General features: G+C 37.1%; 1 protein-coding gene across 2 annotated transcripts in view; it reads right to left on the bottom strand.

The window, feature by feature from the left end:
- The window catches only part of TBC1D23 (TBC1 domain family member 23), a 64,497-nt gene that overhangs the window by 23,651 nt on the left and 24,254 nt on the right, over positions 1–16,592 (bottom strand). For both annotated transcript variants that reach the window (XM_040980575.1, XM_040980574.1), the window contains exons 3-9: positions 15,287–15,392; positions 14,015–14,219; positions 9,512–9,635; positions 6,436–6,560; positions 6,298–6,344; positions 5,427–5,530; positions 2,132–2,254 (exon numbers count right to left, since the gene is read on the bottom strand). In XM_040980575.1, the coding sequence (XP_040836509.1) occupies positions 2,132–2,254; positions 5,427–5,530; positions 6,298–6,344; positions 6,436–6,560; positions 9,512–9,635; positions 14,015–14,219; positions 15,287–15,392 (834 nt within the window). The remainder of the gene's footprint in view (positions 1–2,131; positions 2,255–5,426; positions 5,531–6,297; positions 6,345–6,435; positions 6,561–9,511; positions 9,636–14,014; positions 14,220–15,286; positions 15,393–16,592) is intronic.

Below are 16,592 nucleotides of genomic sequence, written 5' to 3' on the forward strand. Positions count from 1 at the left end.
AGAATAAACAAATGGGACCTCATCAAACTAAGAAGCTTCTGTACAGCAAGGGAAACAATCAACAAAGTAAAAAAGCAACCCACAGAGTGGGAGAAGATCTTTGCACACGATATAGGCGATAGGGGGCTAATTTCCAGGATATACAAAGAACTTCAAAACAACCAAAAAACCAAAACAAACAAACCACTCAAGAAATGGGCACGGGAAATGGGCAAACATTTCACAAAGGAACAAGTCCAAATGGCGAACAAACATATGAAAAAATGTTCCAGCTCCTTAGCAATAAGGGAAATCCAAATTAAAACATCGATGAGGTACCACCTAACACCAGTAAGATTGGCCCACATAAACAAGAACACCAACGACGCTTGCTGGCGAGGATGTGGGGAAAAGGGAACCCTACTCCACTGCTGGTGGAGCTGCAAATTGGTACAGCCTTTATGGAAATCAGTATGGAGAACACTCAAACAACTCAAAATCTGCATACCATATGACCCAGCAATAGCACTCCTAGGAATATATCCAAAACACCTGTTTTACGACAAACCAACATGCATCCCTATGTTCATTGCAGCACAATCAGTAATTGCAAAAACATGGAAGCAACCGAAATGCCCATCAGCAGAAGATTGGATAAGAAAGCTTTGGTTCATCTACTCCATGGAATACTACTCAGCTATTAAAAAAAACAAAATGCAGTTCTTTGTGGCTAAATGGGCACAACTGGAAACTATAATGCTAAGGGAAATGAGTGAATCCCAAAAGATTAGATACCACATGTTTGCCTTGATTTAACCTGTAATTTTTTGTTTGGTTGTTTGTTATTTTTTGAACCTGTCATTGATACTGTCTCAACCCAGATGTTTCGAAGAATGGAACTTGCATTATTTTTAACATATTGTTTACCCATTACTATGTCAATTACTTCCATAATGTTGTATATTGATACTGAGGCCTTGTTGGGGCTTTTAACTGACCAGATCTTTACTCTGTTAGACCTATCTTCAGACCATAGAAGGTCTCCCCAAGAGGCCACTGAACTTATCTGGACAATAAGACGCTGAACTTTATGCTAGGCATGTGTTTGCAAGCAATGAATCTCAACTGAACTTGAACTATGGTTATGCAACAAGGTGGAGGAATCCACCATGGGGGGAGGGGTATGGGAGGGGTGGGGGGAATCCCCAGCGCCTATAAAACTGTACTACATAATACAATGTAAGCAACAATAAAAAAAAAAAAAAAACAAAAAAAAACAAAAAAAAAACAAGTTATGCTACTGAAAAAAAAAAAAAAAAAAAAAAGAAAAAATATTACTGGTCAAACTGGATTAGATTTTCATTAAAAAGTGAATGTAACCCTCTATTTAAAGTAGCTCAATAGCAAAGACATGGAAATAACCTCAATGCTCATTGAAAGAGGAATGGATGAAGAAGCCGTGCTACGTATTTTGCATGGAATACTACATAGCCATTAAGAATGAAATCTTACCATTTCTAACAAAATGGTCCCAACTAGAGACCATTATCCATAGTGAAATAAGCCAATCTTAAAAGGACAAATATATGTTCTCTCTGATTAAAAAAAAAAGAAGGTTTTTATAGATAATATAATGAACTGAAGATAATGGTGTATTTTCACAATTCTCTGGTATGTGCTTTACAACACTGAGCCATGTAATTGAATTAGCTGTAACCACTCACTGTGTTAAATGCTAAATTTATCCTTACGGTTACGCAATGCTATGTTTGCTCTACTGATACATTAAAACATACGGCAGTATACAAAAATTGGTGTCAACAGTGACAAAAGTAATTATCAAGAATTAAAATCATGTACAGTTTGGAGTTTAAGAATGGCCATTTTATAACAAAGGAAGAATAAGACAGGGAGGAAGGAGTGGGCAAAGCGGAAGGTAGAACACCTGTGCTTCTACATATATAATGCAAAATGTGAAATCTACTCATCCTACTTAAATTAAAAAGAAAAAAATTAAAACGGTCATGTTAACATAAAATTTAATCAATTAAGTATTCATCAAGGCCAAAGAATCCCCTTGAAGTAAATCACAATTACTAACGGGCATCAATAAACGGGCAGGAAACGCCTACACTGAGCTTCCGTTACTTACTCCTTGCAGCTGACTTGCTTGAAGTATCTCTGACACCGAGATGGCCAAACAGAGAGCCTGACTGAGGTCTGCATCGTCATCCTTAATTCCCAGCAGAGTACTACCAAAGAGATGGTGGTTGTCCTGTGTGATGAGGAAATTTTAAACATTGTGAAGAAAAACCAAAATTGTGATTTTGTTCATAAGATATTCTAAGCAGTTACAAATTCCTGGTGACCCAGACGGACTGAAACTTAGAATCCTCATTTTGTAATGAAACACTGACATCTCTTTAACATAATACTTTTCCTCTTTCACATTCCACCTAAATAAAATTTGTAGCTATTTAGCTGTGCAGAACACTCTGCTCTGCTCTCCATGGGATAAAATCAAGCAGTCGAGTTTCTCAAAGAAAAGCACTGACATCTGAGATTGATACAACTTCGTCTCATCAGTCCCACAACAGCTTTGGCACCTATCTAGATACTCCTGGTTTGTCATCAGTCACAGTCCTTAGCTCCTCAACCTCCCTTTTTATGCTCTTTAAAAGCCCAAAGCACCCTAAGCAGAACAGTAGTTGTGAGACATCCACTCAACTGCCTTCCTCATCTAACAGCAGATTAAGCTTTCTCTTTCCTTTATTCTCAGTTCTTGCCCTCTTTATTCTAATTTGATAGTATTAACAAGGACTGAACTTTTGATAACATTTTAGTCATGTGGTTTTAAAAACAGTATAGTGTTAAGTCTTTTTGGCTAAAAATGACAATGAGGTCACATATAAGACCTAGGATTAAGGAAAAAAAAAACCACATCTAAAAAAATATTATCAACTAAATTATATTGAATATGAAAATAGTTAGCTATAGGCTTTTGTATCTTTTTAAAAAAGATTTATTTACTTTTACTATAAAGTCAAATATATACAGGGCAAGAGAGACAGAGAGGAAGATCTTTCGTCCAGTGATTCATTCCTCAAGTGGCCACAATGGCCATAGCTGAGCCGATCCAAAGCCAGGAGTGTCTTCCAGGTATCCCACATGGGTGCTGGGTCCCAAGGCTTTGGGCTGTCCTCTACTGCTTTCCCAGGCCACAAGCAGGGAGCTGGATGGGAAGTAGGGCTGCTAGGATTAGAACTGGCACCCATATGGGATCCTGGCACTTACAAGATGAGGACTTTAGCCACTAAGCTACATGCTGGGCCCAGGCTTTCATATCTTTATAGAATTAAAATGTAGTAGAATAAATTCTAAAAATTGTGTAACATAATATTCTATAGCAGTCTGCTATAACTGTCTACTATAAGTGGATTCTTCCTTTAAAAAACGGAAAAATAATAAGCTCACTTTTTTACTTAGGATCTTAAACTACGACACCACCTTCTAACTTAGCCAATTTGTTGCAAACTGAAGTGCTCTATATTAGAAAAGTATTATTGAAACAACTGAAGTTGCGTCCTAGAAATAAATCTAAATTATTTTAAAAGAAAATGTCTTTTAAAATGTTCATTTTTATTTATGACAGCAGAGCAACATATTAAAATAAACAAACACTGAAAGAGATACTGTCAATTTGCTGGTTTACTCCCAAATGCACCCAGAGGTTATGGCTGGGGCAAGACAAAACCTGGAATTAGGAACTCAGTACTTCAGCAGGGACGAAAGTAGCTGAGCCACAGTACATTGCCTCCCAGGTGTCCCAGCGGGAACTGGATCAGAAGTGTAACAGGATACTTCCAAATTAGACATGGGTGTTCCAAGTGTCACTTATAGTGACTCGCCACAACACTTGATCCAACGAAACGTTTTTAACTGGCTTCAGGTTGGCTCAGCTCTGGTCACTGTGGCCATTTGGGGAGTGAACCAGCAGATGGAAGACCTCTTTGCTCTTCTTCCTGCTCGGTAACTCTGCTTTTCTAATAAAAACAAAATAAATCTTTTTTTTTTAAAGGTTTCCTTTGTCCATCTATACTGAACTATACTGAAAATAACATTATTTCAACATTACAATGACATGACAACTACTAAGTAGAAATGATAATGGTAGAATTATTAAAGACGGATACATGCTTTAGATATGGGGATGCCTGCGTCCCATATTGGAGTGCCTGTTTTCAACTCAGAGCCTGTCAAAATCCTAGCCTCCTGCTAAGGCAGACTCTCGGAGGTAGCAGGTGATGGCTCAACTGCTTGGATACCTGCCACCCACTGTGAACCTGAACGCAGTTCCTGGCTCCAGTTTCTGTTCTGGTCCCAGCTAAGAGTAAATTGGAGGAGGGGAGTTCTCATGGTCTCTTCCTCTGTCACTCTTGAATAAATAAGTATTATAGATATTTAAAAAAAGAAATAAAGAAAGAAAGAGAATTACCACATTATAATGCTGTCACAGGCTCCTGAGGTCAATAACAAACCTGTTTGTTTTGTAAAGATAAAGCTGTGCCTATGTCATTATTGGCTTTTGCTTCTTTGAGTTTTACTTTCTAGGAATTCACCCTACTCACGCTTCTAACTTAGTGTTCCTTACTGAAAGTAGATGTCTGGTCTAAAAATCCAGGTCTCTTTGGGAATAAGTGATTTTTTTTTCTTGTTTTTAACAAGACACCTCTGCATCATTAGGCTATACATGGCTGACCTCCAGACAAAAAGAGGCACAACTAAGAGTATACAATCTCCAAATGATTTTTTGCAGTGTAACTTTCAGAGTCAAGAAAGCACTATTTTAGGAAATATATTTCAGTCAACATTTTCATGATTAGAAAAAAATAAACTAATATTAAGTACACAGGTGGGCCCAGTGCAAAGGCTTAGTGGCTAAATCCTTGCCTTGCTTGCGCCAGGATCTATGGGTGCTGGTTCGTATCCTGGTTGTTCCACTTCCCTCCAGGCTCCCTGCTTGTGGCCTGGGAAAAGCAGAGGACGGTTCAAAGTCTTGAGACCCTACACCAACTTGGGAGAACCGGTAGTAGCTCCAGGCTCCTGGCTTTGGATCGGCTCAGCTCTGGCCATTGTGGCCACTTGGGAAGGGAACCAGCAGATGGAAGATTCTCTCTGCCTCTCCTTCCCTCCTTAAATCTGCCTTTTCAATAAAAACAAGCAATTCTTTAAAAATATATATACACAAATAAGATGGCTTCCATAATCTTTTTTAACCTGTCCTTCTAGTAGGGAAACCAAATACAATGGGGGAAAAAAGGAGATAAAATTGGAATGTATGAAATATAACATATAAGTATATTTTAACTGAAATGAATACAAAGTAAATAATAAAACAAGGTATAAAATGTGAAGTACAAAAGTGTAGGTTATTTCTTAATTTTTACCTTCCTAAAAGAAGCTGGTGTTTTACTGCAATAATACTGAGCCAGAGAAAAAAGGTCTTCAATGTCTTCTACATTCAAACTTGATGGAGTGTTTTCTAAGAATTCTGAAATACGATTATAGGTAGGACACTTAGTAAATACTGTGTAATGGAGTAACAACAGTCGCACTTTTTAGTTTGCTTATGGAGGTGCAGATTTCCCCAAAGGAGAAGAAGCTGTTCAGACAATTCTCCTTTACATGAAGGAAAGTGTCAGGCAATTAAATATATCTAATCAACTTTAAGCAGAATTTTTCATCTATTCATTCAAAAAGCAGAGCTGAAATGCTAGGAGCCCTGAGGGGGGGAACTATGAAATAATTTCTTACTTAAGGAACTATACCTTGTTGAGGAAAACAAAAGTAAGTCTTCCTGTTACAGTTCTACAATTACTTATCACGCAGTCAGTGCAAAGTGCCGTGCACTCTCTAAGAGCAAGTTACTTTCTGCAGAAAAGCAAAAGCATCTAAAAGGCTAGCCAAAGCTTCACCGTGGAGAGAAAATGTGCAGGCTGTGTGTTATAAAATCAGCCAGACACTGTTTTTGAACAAAGAAGCCAAAGAAATAGTATATGGAAAATCAAAAACATGATATAATAAAGATGGCACAAAAATGCACAGGATCTTCAGAAAGTTCACAGAAAATACATACTTTGAGGACACTGCATGTATCTTGAGATTCTTTGCACAAAAAAAATGTAAGATGTGTCCTGGAGATTGTTCAGAGAAGTGAAAACTGAATCTCACTTCAGAGCTTCTCTTATGGTTGAGGAAGCTGATTGTTCGGGAGACTAAGTGAATTAAAATGTTTTCTCCACATCAAATGATACTTACGGATGACTTCTTCTTTACTGTCTGACTCTTGTGCTAAAATAACTTCTCTGTAGAAGAGAATCAAACAAATTTGAATTAAATATTACCAGAGTACTTTGAGAAAGGAGAGGAAACAAATCTAAGCAACACGGTACTTACTTTGCATTAACAAGAATTATTAACATTAAGAAATATATAAAAAATGGATCTGCTTGTTGTAGATATCCATCCCATATTGCCTGAGTGACTTCAATGGAACAGTAACATGCAAAAAGGCTTCCGAGCTGCAATCAGGAAATGAAATGAAAGACATAAATCACAGGAACTGATTTTCTCTCTTAAAAGTATTAAAGCAAATAAGTAAGTAACATCACATCAAATTTTGCATCTGATAGTTAATGTGCATCTTAACTTCAGTGTATGAAATCCAGAGAATATGTGAATTAAAGGAACAAATTAGCTATTCACTAGCTTGTGTGACCTCACATATAATTTGAAGCTTTCATTTTTCACTTGTGTACTTTATTTAAAAATTACTACTACCCATCTTTGACCATTGTTGTAAAAAGAGATAGTTAATCTCAAGTCACATTTCTCTGTGATATTATATTAATATAATTGCCCACAGAGCTCTGTAAGGTTAACAGGATAATCATTACTATTTATAGCACACTACCTGATAAGGTAATTTTGAAGCTCAAATACAGTAATTTAAGAGCACATCATAAAATTTTAATAATATAAAAACTGCCCTAAAAGCCTAGTTGTACATCGTCTGAAAAAGATGAGACAATACTCATCTACCAAGAGTTTTCAACAGCTGTATTGTTTTGTATTCCGAAGGAAAGAGTTGTTAATTTATAAGCTGCTCTACATCCCACTTTTGCTTTAAATCACATGAATTCAGTGTTGTTAGATTGCTCAATTTTCACCACAAAGAAAAACAATTTCATGTACAAAATTAATTTAAAATATTTTTAATGGCCAAAGGAACATAATTGAAACACATTTAGTTCAGAATTCTAACTGAACTTCTGGCACATATCACTTCTTGTCTCTCATTTCAATTGTCACAAAAGGTCTCATTTTACAGATGAGGAAACAGACTAGCAATAAGTCACTCAAAATAAGCACACACAGGTTGTGAGTGATGACGCTGGGACTAGAAACAAGGCTTGTGGCTACAAGGCCCATTCCATTGCTATTACCCTTGATCATTACTGCCATTAATTTTGTTATTGTTGTTTAAAAAGCTACTCTTATAAAAAGACTTAGAACAAGCAAATACAAACCGAATAGTGATATATAAGCTACCCTTATACTCACTGAGGCAACCTAAAGTCACCACTGCATTGCTCACAGTTATGCGTTCTTGAGGCATAGGAATTAGTTTTCATCTGATGATTTTGAAACAAACAAACAAACAAAGGAATCTTCACTTCATCAACATGAATACCAGAAAGAACGATCTATGTGGAATGGAAGCTGAAAGGAAGCCAGTTGTTTAAAGGACTCAGTTTACACTCCTAGACCAGCAGAGAGAGCTCTACTAATTACTAACAAGCTGAAGAGACATAGTTTCATACTTTAACATAAACAGCTGTAATAGCAACATATGAATCTTAGAAAATTTTTGCTCTTTTAATATTTTTAACTTAGTGACAAGACAGTGGCCAAGAAGGAACTCAAGATTACTTGGGGCAGGCATTTGGTACAGTGGCTAAACTGCCGCTTGAGATGCCCTGACCCCATCTCTGAGTGCTGGTTGGAGTCCCAGCCCCTCTTCCTACTCCCTAGCTCCCTGCTGATGCACTTGGGAAGGCAGAAAATGATGGCCCAAGTACTTGGGCTCCATAGCCAGGTATGTGATAGACCTGGATGGAATTGTAGGTTCCTGGCTTTGGCCTACATCAGCCCAGCTACAGGCATTTGCCAACGAAAATAGCAGATGCAAAAACACCTATCTCTCTATCTTAAAAAAAAAAAAAATCAAAACAAACAAAAAACTAGAATAGGGTACTGAGGTTTGTGATTTATGGAGTGCAAATAGAAACTAGTTAAAACTAAGTACTTTTTCCCAATTGCTCACTCATTCCATCATCCTCTGTGATAAATGTTATCATTCCCACATTGCAGATGAAGAAATTGAATCTTAGAAATACAGTTTCTAAATATAAGACAGCTAACAGTTGACAGAAATGGGATTCATCACAAAAAATATTTTAAGATACCACCAAGGAATATGCTTAGTTTTTAAAAGTACAGTGCTTTAGCTTCAGTTATTATTTCAGAAAGATCTTCAAGTTAACCTAGAACAATTCTCTCTCGGAAGTCACTAAAGCTCCTTATAAGGTGCCTGTCAGGTCACAACGTTACTTTCATATCACTTTGAGACTTATTTTACCTTTTTCACATTCATTTCCCCAAAATGCATAGAAATTTTAAAGTCTACATGTGTTAAGAGATCATCACAAGTTGAATAAAATATCCACTTGTTTGTAATATAGCCAAGCATTATAGAGATTTGCAAAAGTAAAATAATGCTACCATTTCCATTAATTTTCTTTTGTAAAATGTAGCTGTTTTGCATCTAAAAATGAGTTTATTTACATTAAAAGATATGAATATATAAAATTCTTCAGTTTTACTTTCTCATTAATGTAATCCATATAAACAATGGATAATCAACAAACTTTAAGAGGGCAAGGGATTCTGAGAAAAAAACACTTGAGAATTACTGACTAAGACTTTTTATTGAAGAGTATAGAAAGAGCACTGAGTTATATTTTATAATCTTTTATATTAGTCATTTGATATTCTTAAGTAATTTTCCTTAAATTGAATGTCAATTCTTTATACATACTATCAACAGTTTAAACATACAAAGTTTTGAACTGAACTGATATATATCATGTAATTTTACATATCACATCATATATTTCCATAAATATGTATTAAATAGGTCAATATAAATTATGTACTATACACATCAGATAATTTACATGTTAAACACAGATTTACTTATATGCACACATATAAGTAAAACAACAAAAGGCTTAATTTCCTATTAAATAATCTCAAGAGCTAAGAAAAAGCATTTTGAAATGCCAATAGATTTCTTCTCTTAGTTAAAACAATAATGGTATTTTGTCTTTCCTGGGGGGAAAAAGCCTCAACTAACTATAGTTTGTAGAAGTCTATTTTTCATTAAATGTTCCTACTTTCACTTTATTACCCAGTTGAGTGCATAGGAGTCTGGAGTAATTTTCTTTGTATCAAGAAGAGAACAAAGCTCAGGCTCATGGTATTGGATGAGTAATCGGAAGAGATGAAATGGTCTCCCTTTCAGGGAACAATCCCTAGAAGACAAGAGAAGCAAAATTCTTTGCAGTGACAGTTAAAAAATTTATAACATCAATAATCAATTCTTCTCTAACATCCAGCTCCTCCTTGTCACTATCCCCACACCTGATACCCAGAATTCACAGCAGGCCTACCTAATATTCAAGAAGAGCTCTCCTGCTAATACCGTTCAAACTTCACAAAAGTTTTTAGAAATAGTGGGTCTGTGGCATACTGAGTTAAAACAAGGCCTGTAATGCCAGCATCCTATATGGGGCCAGTTTGAGTTCCAGTGACTCCACTTACCATCCAGCTCCCTTCTTTTGGCCTGGGAAAGCAGCAAGAGATGGCTCAAACTGCTTGGGGTCCTGCATCCAATGAAAGCCAGGTGAAGCTCCTGGCTTCAGATTAGCCCAGCCTAGTCAGTGTGGTCACTGGGGAGTGAACCAGGAGATAGAGGAATTCTTATTCTCTTTTCTCTCTAACTCTGCCTTTGAAATAAATAAAATAAATCTTAAAAAAAAAAGTTATGTCTACAGCCACTTTAGGAAGATTCTCTCCAAGCTGGCATTCGAACAAGAAAACTACTGAAAACAGCACTTAGGTTGTTTTGATAAGTTTACGAGCCCCAAAGGAAATAGAATATCTTGAAAAAGTTTAGGATCCTCCTCCTCTGCCAAATAAGTACTTCACCTACAAGATTTACATACTCAGGCATATATGTCCATTTAGCAAAAGTACATTCTAAAATGGTTACAGATGAACAATTCAGAATAGTACAGTGGAGTATTAAAATTGTCTAAGTGACTTCGGCACCAGGTGCTGACAATGAGTTCCCAAATATTCCTCTTGCTGAGTTACTGTTCATGAGAGTAAAATGGGAAAGCTAAATGTGAAAACTGGTTTAAAGTAAAAGCTACAAAATATATATTATACAATTTCTGTTATCACAATGCTTCTTACACATTTATTTTATTTCACTGCAAAAGTGAAAGACTTCAAAAGTGGAAATTATTTCAAAAACCAGAAATAACCATAAGAGAATGGTGATGCATTCTGGAATACAGACCTCCCAGTTTCCAGCCGTTACCTCAGGAAGCAGTCCAGCCTTCACAGATTTAAGAAACTCCTCTGTGACAGTAATGACAGCCAATCAAAGCCCTGATTCAATGCTACCCCCAAACCATGACACCTAGGCAACTAAACCCAAAGAAGACATCCCTTGGGGCAGGTCCAGGTCTGGCCCACGAATCAGGCTCACTCCTCTGGAAGTAAAGCAGCATCTCCATGCAAGGCTAGGGCTGATCTCGAATTCAGAAGCTTTATCACGTAACTCCCACATTCAGTACCACTCTTAAAATATTGTGACTAAAGGATATTTTTTAGATATCATTGTGTTTATATTAATTCATTTTAGTGTATTGTTTTTACATCTCAAAATGGAGCAAAATTACCTCATTAAAAACATTACCTCTCAAAATATAACTGATTTTTGGCAGTCTGATATTACTGCATATGGAGAGATACTTATCAGTCACTGTAGTTAAAGATAAAAGTTGACACAATGGGACATCTACATCTCATATTGGTGCCTGTGGTTCAAGTCTTAGCTCTGCTTTCAATTCCAACTTTGTGCTAAAATGAACTCTGGGAGACAGTAGGTGATGGCTCAAATGCTTAGGCGCTGCCATCCAACAGGAGATACAGACTGATTTCTAGCTCCTGGCTTTGGCCTGGCCCAGCCCGTTATTGTGAACATCCGGGGAGTGCCCAGGAGAATGCAAAATTTTTGTATCTGTCTCACTGCCTTTCAAATAGATAAAATAAATTTTAAAAGATAAAATGCATTGCAAAGAGAGCACTTCCAAAGAGTCTGGCTGACTAAAGTGCGGTGCTCTTATGAATAAGGTGATGACTAATTCAAACTTCCTTTGGACCAGCTGGCTTCACTAATTATTCCATTCAGTTTTTGTACTGTGATGCATTCTACTAGTCACAAGGGAACAAAACAAGTTTATCTACCGAATCCATAAAAATATCTAACAGTTCAAAGCAAACAACATTCTAGTAAAAGTATTTATAGAAAATCAATTGCTAGAATCTGAAGTATTTTGCAAGGTTATTTCATATTGTCATAACTAACAACTCCATGAAATATATACTCATTTTACAGAAAAATTGAGGTTTAATTGAGGTCAAACATCTCCCCAAAGGTGACACAGCTAAGAACAGCTGGAGTTAAGATGTACACAGAGAAACTGGCAATTAAATCATTATGCTATGCTACTGCTGTGTATGTAAAATTTGACACTTCAATTAGAGGTATTCTGAGGATGGGCATTTGGCATAGTAGTGAAGTTGCTACCTGGGATGCTCCCATCCCATCTAGAAGTGCCAGGCTTGAGTCACTGCTCTTCTGACTCACATACTGAACTCCTGCCACCCACATGGGAGATCCATATGGCGTTCAGGCTCTTGGCCCAATCCTGGCTGTTATGGGCATTTGGAGAGTCAGCTAGTTAATCGAAGATCTCTCTTTGTCTCTCTTTTAAGTAAAATGAAAAATCAATAAACAAAAATTATTTTAAAAAGTTATATTTTGGTAAGAGCACAGTTTCTTAAGAAACTGCAAAGAAAATGAAATGAGGTAAATGGCCTTCCGTAAAAAAGTTACCTAGATTTTGGTCTTATCTTTTGAAAAAGTGGGTTATTTCCAGAAGCCAGCCACTGCTGCAGCATTTGTTCATTTTGCAGTTGCATAATACAAAGTTATTATAAACTGCAAGACATTTTGCTGATAGAATTCTACCCATCTTACATTCAAATACGGAGGGAAAAGGTGTTTAAAATGCAGTTCTTCTATAGCATTTTATGTTCTTGCCAGCTGGAGTGCTATGTTATGTGAAGAACTCTTAGAAGCAGCTGCTGAAGGAATCTGACAACACAGTATGTGACACAGTGCAGTCAGTGTAAAAACCCTCCATTTTTCAGAGACAAAGGTCGGGTAACATGCCATTTGCTATTGTTACCTTTACTACACTTTGACAAGTGGAATTAATAAATGATAAAATACTAATATGGGGCCTGGCACTGTGGCACAATGGGCAAGGCCACTGCCTGTGACACTGGCATCCCTGATGGGCATTAGTTCCTATTCTGGCTCTCTGAATCTAATCCAATCCCTGCTAATCGCCTGGGAAAGCAACAGAGGACAGCCAAGGTGATTGGGTCCCTGCCACCAACATGTGAGACTTGGATGACGCTTCTATCTTTGGCCTACATCCATCTGGAGAGTGAACCAACATATGGAAGATCTTTCTGTCTCCTCCATACTCTCTCATTCTGAAACTCTGACTTTCAAAATGAATAAATCATTAAAAAAAAAAACCCAGCACGGACAGTTGAGAAACTTAGCATAACAGATTGACTCTTAAACAGAAACCAGGCTTTTGGTTCTGCCATGACATGAAACCATGTCTTCTTTTATATTTATATTTGTTTTCTTTACATAAAACAGGGTGGCTTCAAGACGGCACAAGAGTTCTCCACCTTGGTGTACATTAAAAACACCTCAAGTATATGGAGAAATCTGGAATTGTATTTACTACTGGTGGGAATATAAATGGTGCAGCCATGTGGAAGAGTCTAGCCAATCCTTAAAAGGTCATATAGAGTTCTTACATGATCCAAAAATTTGATTTCCAGGCAATATATTCCAGAGAAATGAGAATGTATATATTTTTATATGTAACATATTTATATTACAAATAAAAGGTTGTACACAAATATTTATATCACATATTCAAAATAGCAAAATGCAAAAACAACTAAATCTTCAGTGACAGATGAATAAGTAAAATGTGGCATACGAACATAATGGAATTAGGCCAAAAACTAGAAGAAATATTGACATATGCTACAACATGGATGAATCATGAAAACATGCTAGATCAAAGAAGAGTCACAGATACACACCACATTTTCTATGCACCATTTATATGTAATGCCAGACAGGCAGATCCACAAAAACAGAGAGTAGACCAACGGTTTCCAAGGAGTCCTGGGAGGAAAATGAATAGCTGGCTATCACCAGATATGTGATTTCTTTATGAGGTGATGAAGATATTCAAAAACTGATTGTGGTAAGCTTTGTGACCATTCTAAAACAGAGTGAATCGCCACAGTAAAAGCTCAAGAGTTATGTTACATACACAAATTCTAGAAGCACAAATTTAATAGTAAAGAATTCTTTAAAAATGAAAATATCTGAACCTTTCACTTGTTCACCAGAAACTATATGAATCTTACACCTTGCCACCAAAGCAAGTTTAACAAACTTAATTCAAAACACAGTACATCTTTATTCTCTTTTATAAACTATAAAAACATACTTTACCTGGGAATGTACTTATTCATGATAGCATAAAAGCAGTTGTATAAATCACTGCGTGGCAGCTGAAGATGCACCAGTGGTTTCAGCAGATGTATCCAGCTAAGGGAGGCACTATATTTAATATTTCGTGATTTACAATAAAAGGTTATTACAGATTCAATATCCAAAAGCAATTCAGATGCCTTTTCCTCTGGCACTGAAAGGTGATCTAGAAAACAAATGTCAAAATAATGTTACTTAAGTTATTGAATCTAACAGAAATCCTGCTAATGTATACAGAGCATGACAAAGTAAAAACAACAAAAGCACTTTCCTCCATACTTAATGTTGGTCCACAGACCAAAAACCTTAAGGGCAAAGTTCTTTATAATATCCTTACATAAAAGCATGGCAACATAGATGGCAACATAGCCATCTTAACAAAATTAACAATCGGTTTCATGTAAATATGTGTTTTCTTATCTGGTCTCTTAAGAGAACATTTATTAACAATAATAATATGTGATACATGGTGTTAAGCCAGGGTGAAACAGAAGAATATAAGCAGAGATAGGTAAAACCTGAAATAGAAGAATGTAAGCAAAGTTAGGTAAAACCTGAAGGCCTGAAAGCCAAGAATGTGCTTTCTAGATAGGTCACTGTCTACCATCTGATGGGTAGCTGCCACTAGAATCAACGAAGGGAAAAGAAAGCGATTCACTCTTCATTACCAAACCTCCTTTCTTCCACACAATTTGGCAGCAGCGTTTTTCCACTGTGGCTATTAGTCTATCTACTAAATATTTTATAAAATGGTGGAAAGAGAGACAAAAACCCACCAATAGACTACAGGTAAATTTTAAAAAGTATAAGCTAATTAAGCTAATCTATATTGTGAATTTAAATATACTTCCTGGGGATGATCAGACATCTCTTTACCTGTGATTTGTGGTACTGTTTCTACTGCAAATTATGATCTATGAGTTACAAACTTTTGAAACACACTCTCCTTTGAGGACTATATATAAGCACATAATTCATTAATTATTTTAAAAGCAGGTTTAAGATAACAAAATTGTAAACATGCACTAATATCTCATAACATAAAAGTAGCAGTAAAAACCAGAGCTTTCTTATAATTATTAAACATTATTCATAAGAATTTGGAAAGAAAAGTTGTAAAACCACAAGCCCTTCACAAATTCAAACACATTCCAATTTATAACAAGGTAACTTGCCCTATTCAAAAATCATCCCCCCCAATTTTTGCTGTTTAAGAACAATTATTAAGCTTACCAATAAACTCCAGGCAATCTTTGTGAATAGTCTCCTGTTCTGGCAGATCTAAAATGCCATCCCATGATGCCAAACTATCACCTTTCCCAGCAACATTCAGAGCAATCTGGAAGAAACATTTTTTTTTTTAAGCAACTTGGTTCATATGCTCTTTCTCCTTCTCTCCTTCTTAGAAAATATGCTATAATAATCACAGACCTGAATTTAGGATTAACAACAAAGATTACAAAGTACAAAATGATGTGCAGTTAGTTCCATCAAAATAAACCAACAAAGGGGATGGGCACTTGGTACAGGGGTGTTACTTGGATCTCACATTTATCACTAGAGTGTGTGGGTCTAAAACACCATTCTGTTTGTGATTCTGCCTTGAATGACAGCAGGTGATGGGTACGTGGGTCTCTACCATCCATATGGTAGACCCAGATTCAAACAGTTGTGGGCACGTGGGGAGTGAATCAGTGGATGACGGACTTCTGGCTTTATCTCTCCCTTTGAAGCACATTTTTTTTTAAAGATTCATTTTATTTTTATTGGAAAGGCGGATATACAGAGAGGAGAGACAGAGAGGAAAATCTTCCATCCGATCTTCTGTCCCATGATTCACTCTCGTTGCAGCCGCAAGGGCTGGAGCTGAGCCAATCCGAAGCCACGAGCCTCTTCCAGGTCTCCCGCGCGGATGCAGGGTCTCAAAGCTTTGGGCCCTCTTCTACTGCTTTCCCGGGCCACAGGCAGGGAGCTGGAAGGGAAGTGGGGCTGCCGGGATTAGAACCGGCGCCCATATGGGATCCTGGGCGTGCAAGGCGAGGACCTTAACCACTTGCACCATCGTGCCGGGCCCGATTTTTTTTTTTTTCTCTTAAGAACACACTAGGCAGACCGTGGGGCTCAGTGGTTTAAGCCGCTTCCTGCAACACCAGCAACTACCATTTCAAGTCTCGGCTGCTTTGCTTCCAATTCAGCTCCCTGCTGTCTGCCTGGGAAGGTAGCAAAAGATGACCCAAAGGCTTGGTCCATGACCCCTATGTGAGAGACCTGAATAGAGTTCTGGTTACTGGCTTTGGTCTGGCCTAGCCTCAACCATTGCACCATCTGGTGTACAAACTAGCGGATGGAAGATTTCTCTTTATTGCCCTTTCTCCCCTTCCCTTTCTGTGTAACACTGCCTTTTAAACGAATAAACTTCAGAATTATATAAAATAGGGCCCAGGGCAATGGCTCAATCAGCTAATCTTCTCTCTGAAAGCACCATGATTCTATATGGGTAGTGGTTCATGTCCTGGCTGCTCCACTTCCCACCCAGCTC

The sequence above is a fragment of the Ochotona curzoniae genome, unplaced genomic scaffold (assembly GCF_017591425.1).
Source record: "Ochotona curzoniae isolate NIBS_2020 unplaced genomic scaffold, NIBS_Ocur_1.0 contig_3498, whole genome shotgun sequence".
Classification (NCBI taxonomy): domain Eukaryota; kingdom Metazoa; phylum Chordata; class Mammalia; order Lagomorpha; family Ochotonidae; genus Ochotona; species Ochotona curzoniae.